The sequence below is a fragment of the Belonocnema kinseyi genome, chromosome 6, assembly GCF_010883055.1.
Source record: "Belonocnema kinseyi isolate 2016_QV_RU_SX_M_011 chromosome 6, B_treatae_v1, whole genome shotgun sequence".
In the NCBI taxonomy this organism is placed as follows: domain Eukaryota; kingdom Metazoa; phylum Arthropoda; class Insecta; order Hymenoptera; family Cynipidae; genus Belonocnema; species Belonocnema kinseyi.
In genome coordinates, this window is record NC_046662.1 from 18,896,594 (window position 1) to 18,901,709 (window position 5,116).

General features: G+C 32.7%; 2 protein-coding genes across 2 annotated transcripts in view; both read right to left on the minus strand.

Annotated features, from left to right (window-relative positions):
• LOC117175284 (melanoma-associated antigen C1-like) overlaps window positions 1-2,083 on the minus strand; it is an 8,932-nt gene extending 6,849 nt beyond the window's left edge. Inside the window, exon 1 of the mRNA XM_033364994.1 lies at window positions 380-2,083. Within this exon, the coding sequence (XP_033220885.1) occupies window positions 380-2,083 (1,704 nt within the window). The remainder of the gene's footprint in view (window positions 1-379) is intronic.
• A 1,831-nt stretch (window positions 2,084-3,914) lies between these two features.
• LOC117175285 (altered inheritance of mitochondria protein 21-like) overlaps window positions 3,915-5,116 on the minus strand; it is a 21,238-nt gene continuing 20,036 nt past the window's right edge. Inside the window, exon 3 of the mRNA XM_033364995.1 lies at window positions 3,915-5,032. Coding sequence (XP_033220886.1) covers window positions 3,915-5,032 — 1,118 coding nt within the window. The remainder of the gene's footprint in view (window positions 5,033-5,116) is intronic.

Genomic DNA, 5,116 nt, shown 5'->3' on the forward strand with positions numbered 1-5,116 from the left:
TTTTTTGAAAAGATTACCTGGAAAACCTGGAAAATCATGGAATTTTGTAACCAGACTCTTGTAGCAACCCTGATATTAAAGGGTATACCAATTCTTTTATTAAAATAATCGCTGCTCATGAATTGTCTTACTTGGACCGGCATACAATGCACCTTTTACTCAAATACATCATTCAGATTTTGATCAGATTTCAAAAAATTGTAGCATTTCATTTTTAGGAACCGGCTTGAAAGACCCCCCACACAATTTTCTAAAATTCTGTATAAAATCAGGGCTCATTTTGATACTTAAAAGTATCTTGTTAAAAAAGAAAATGATTTCTCTTGTTTCTTAAAAAAAAATTTAAAGAATTGAAATAATTAATAAATAATTTACTCACTGTTGGAACAGGACTAGCAGGTTGCACAAAATGACCTCTGGAAGGCTCCTGTGCTGAGGATTGAACACTTGCTTGATTACCAAATTGATTTCCACCAAATGGGAGATAACCTTGATTATCAGATTGTACTTTTTCAAATTGAAGGTTGTTAACAGGACGATCCGAGAATGGATAAAATTTATTTGGTTGGTTTTGAGGATAGATTACAGGGATTTGAGAATTATCAGAAAACGTGTTTTGGGGATAATTATGTGGTCCATTTTGAGAAAAACCAGACTGTTGTTGCGGCTGAACTGGAGAAAATGATTCTTGCTGCTGTTGAGGTGGAATTTGGAAGGAAGGTAACGAATTTTGAGTAGAAATTGGTTGAAGGTTTTGATAACAGTAACATTTAGGAGGTGCACATTGAAAGTTTTGAGGATAACTAGGGAAAGTTTGTGGAGCATAACTTGGGGAAATAAGGGGATGATAACTATTTGGAGGATTTTGAGGATAACCTGATGGAGAATTTGGGTAAGCACGAAAAGCGTTTGGCGGATTACTAGATGGATTTCGAGGATAACTATTTTGAGATTTGGGATAACCAGATTGATTTTCTGGATAACCAGATGGATTTTGAGGAAAATTAGATGGAATATTTTGAGAAAACGTAAACTGTTGAGGCTGAATTTGATACTCTGATCCTTGGGGACTTGGATTCTGAGGATAACTAGATGGACTATTCTGAGAAAAAGTAAACGGTTGTTGTTGAATTTGATAACCTGATACTTGAGGTCTTGAATTTTGCGGGTAAGTAAATGGATTTTGAGGATAACTGGATGGAATATTTTGAGAAAAAGTAAACTGTTGGGGCTGAATTTGATACTCTGAGCCTTGGTGACTTGGATTTTGAGGATAACCAGATGGATTTTGAGAATAACTAGAAGAAATATTTTGAGAATTAGAAAAGTGTTGGTGTTGCATTTGATACTCTGATCCTTGTTGACTCTGTTGGTCAATCTGAATAACTGAATCGAATTTCTGCATTCCCGCATCTGTTTGAATGCACCAAGTCATTGGAATTTGAAAGGGTGATTGTTGAGGTCCATAGTTGGAAACTGGAAGTTGTACTTCATAATTTTGTTGATGAACTTGATTGTATCTCTGAGGTATTTCGTAGTTTATTTGGAATGGCCGTGGTACTTGTTGATGTTCTTGATACATTTGAAAATAGGGTTGAGCTTCTTGAGGTATTTGTGGACGGTTTGAAAATTCTGGTCCATCTCTGCATTCTTCTACTCCACCCTGAATACCAGGAGTTACTTCAAAGCAAATTTTCGTTGGAGTTGCATTTTGACCAGTCAATGCTCTACAGTCTTTTTTTGAACGATCCACGCATGTTGAGTCAGAAGCTTTTTCAAATTTTAGGTTGTTTTTTAGTATCAACTTATCATTGAGTTTGAATTGTTTCACTTCTTCTTGATCCTTCAATTTAAGATTATCCTTATAGAGATTCTCCCTTATTTCCAATTTGGAATCGACAAGTTTCGTAATTTTGTGTTCGGATTCTTTAACTTTGGTATCATTAACTTTGAGAACTGGACTATGAGTTAGATTCTCTTTTATCACTTTCAATTCAGATTTTTCATCGATACTTTCTAATATCGGAGTCGATTGTACTAGGATGGGTCCCCAAGTTAGAAAAATTAGCACAAAAGTCTTCATAGTTCTCTTCACGATTTGATATGCGAACTTGATTGAATGGTAGAAAGAACTGCGGTTTGTAAGACAGAATGAATTGCTGTGATAGAATGAATTTATGACACTTAATTTTGCTGAATATATTTCATTACACAATGCTGAAATTGAAATTTCAGAGCTACGCATTTCGGACATCTAATTTCCTCATATGCTCGATTGGGGTGAAATGTCCACATCAATTTTGAAGAATTTTTTTTATTAGGTTAAACATAATTCCATGGATTCTTTTGAAAGTAATTATGTCAATTTTGTTTATTCCTTCAAGATATCTGTCGAATTTCGAGAGTTAGTATTTTTGACATCATTTTCGTTTAATGATAATTATTGTAATGCAAAATTTGATTAATTTTCTCCTGGCTTGATTGACAAAACTCGTCAAATTGTAATGAAATATAGTTGCCTTCACTTCAGATTTGTTAACTATAACTGAAAATTAATAATAACCGGAATAAGTTTAACATCTAAGGAGCTCTGGTTTTCCAGCATTTTTGATAAATTTGTAATTCATTTTATCTTTAAAGAACAGTATAATCCAGCCTACGATTATTTTTGGTTAACATAAATAATTTTTATATTATGGCGTATTTTTTCCTTTACAGAGAAAATAGTTTTTTGTTCAAATATGTATTAAAAATAGGATAGGGTATAAAAGTGGAATAAAATAGTTTCTCATCGTCCTAGAAATTACTTTAATTAAATAGGAGAGACGCTCATACAAAAAATTTATTTATAATTTCAATTTATTAACACATGTGGCGTTCTTACTACTAATTAAATTCAATAGTTTATTTTACATATATTAGTGTTTTCAATGAATGATTATCTGCTATAGGTTGGTCTCACACAACAAATAATATCTATCTACAATAAATATCTATTTCCAGGAAAAGACATTCATTTTAACAGTTGATGGAAAAGAACATCGAATTGGGAGTTGAAAATTCAGAAAATTGTACAAATTATTTCAGTTTCACGTAATAAGACGTTTTGTGGAGCATACTTTCTATTCTGTCAAGTTGACTTTTTTCGATGGATTGTTTCTAGTGAAGCAATGTTTAGTACACAAATTGATGTTTTTTAGATTTAAAAGTTCTAAATTTTCGAAAATTAAAATTGAAAAAAATGCACTATTGCAATGTTAGAAGCAATTTTACAAAGCTCTGAATTTCTCATTTTTTGTGAAATTGAAATTTAAAATAAAAAGAATAATTGCTTTAAGGAAGTATGCATCATAAATGAGAAGTGGCAAAGGCAGGAATCACAAATAAAAAAGATTGTTTTATCTAATAATATTAAACATTTCTTCGAAAACAAATTTGGTTGAAGATTTTTGTTATAATTATTTTGATGGGATAATTGAAGAAGGGAAGTAGAGGCTAAAAGAGATCACATTCGTTAACGGAAATATATAAACAAAAGATTTATTTACCAATAATTAAGAATGTTGCAATGTTAACGCATAATCCAAATTTCATTGAAGGAATCATGTTCCATAATATTCTGTCTGTCAGCATATGCTCCACATCCAGACGAAATCGGCTGACGTAAAAGAAAATTGAATAAAGTCAGCAAACAGTTTAAGATTTAAGTTTTGCGTTAACCTTGCAACACAATTGCAACATCAATTTTTGAGCGTTGCTACAGTCGTCAATATTATCTAAGAGACGTGTGTTACAGAATCAATATTTTGCAATGAGGTTACAAAATTACTTCTGTTTTTCCTTTTTCATTATTATTAATTATTCCTAAAAATTATCTTTCTTTACTTTACCATAAACTGTAATATTCTATTTAATTAGATCACTTTTGTTGCAAGTGATACTGTGGAAGTAGATGGTTCATCAATGACAGAAATCACCGTTTGAGATTTTTCAGTCTGAGTTTTAGGTTTTTCTATACGCATAATTTGTCGTAGTTCTCCTTTATTTTCTTTAGACCCTTCAACCTTTTCTTGAGACCCTTCAACCATTTCTTCAGAGCTTCTAGCCAATACTTCAGACCCTTCAACTATTTTTTCAGACTTCTCTTTTTGCATATCTTGAGACTTCTCTTTTTGAATATCCTCTGCTTCTCGGTTTTTGCTCACTTCTTTCCTGACTTTATCGAATTCCTTATCAATTCCTACATTAATTCCTGCAATAGATTCAGTTCTTTCTTCTTTTAGTTTTTCTTGTTTCAAAATTTCTTCTGCGAATTGTTGATCTGCCAATTTTTCTTCATTTTCTCTTTTGAAATCTCCACTAGAAGTTGTAAAGTTTTTTACTTCTTCTGCCTGCTTTCTTGCTTCCCATCGACTTAATCCCCATATATCGCTCTCATCTTCTTGAGAATCATCATATTCACTCGTATCGGCCTCACTACTTCCTCCTATAATAATTGGTTCTGGAATTTCTTCCAAAATTACTGCTGCCTCTATATTATCTTTTAAATTCATTTCAGGTGGTAGATTTAAAGGGTTGTATTTAATTTGTGGAGCCAAGCTGATAGTCACAGGTGAAAATTCTGAATTCAAACGCTCTCGTTTTTCGTGAACTTTGCGAATGTTTTCTGTTTCATCTTCTGAATCGCGTTCTTCGTTGAGTGTATTTTGTTGCTTCTTTTGTTGTTTAGCAACTGCGATTGCTCTTCTGATGATAGCCTGCAATTCTTCCTCTGTCACAGGTTTCTCCATTTTTTCTTTGGATATGGCATAAATATCTTGATTTTGAATTCCTTCGGGTGAGCTGTCGGTGCTTTGGACGACGTAATATCTTCGCGGTGGATATGGAGGTACACCTGTGTAACCACCTTTCTCTCCAATAGCATAAGATAGTTTTCTTGTCATTTCTTGCCTTCTCGCTATTTCTTGTCTTCTAGCTATTTCTTCGTAAGGGTTGTAGATGTGCGTCCTTGCAGGTGGGTAGTAGTATGAACCTTTACAAACAAATTTGTACATACTAATCTAAGATTTTTAATTTTTACTTGGTATTTTTTGTCTAGACCAAGAGAATAATGAAA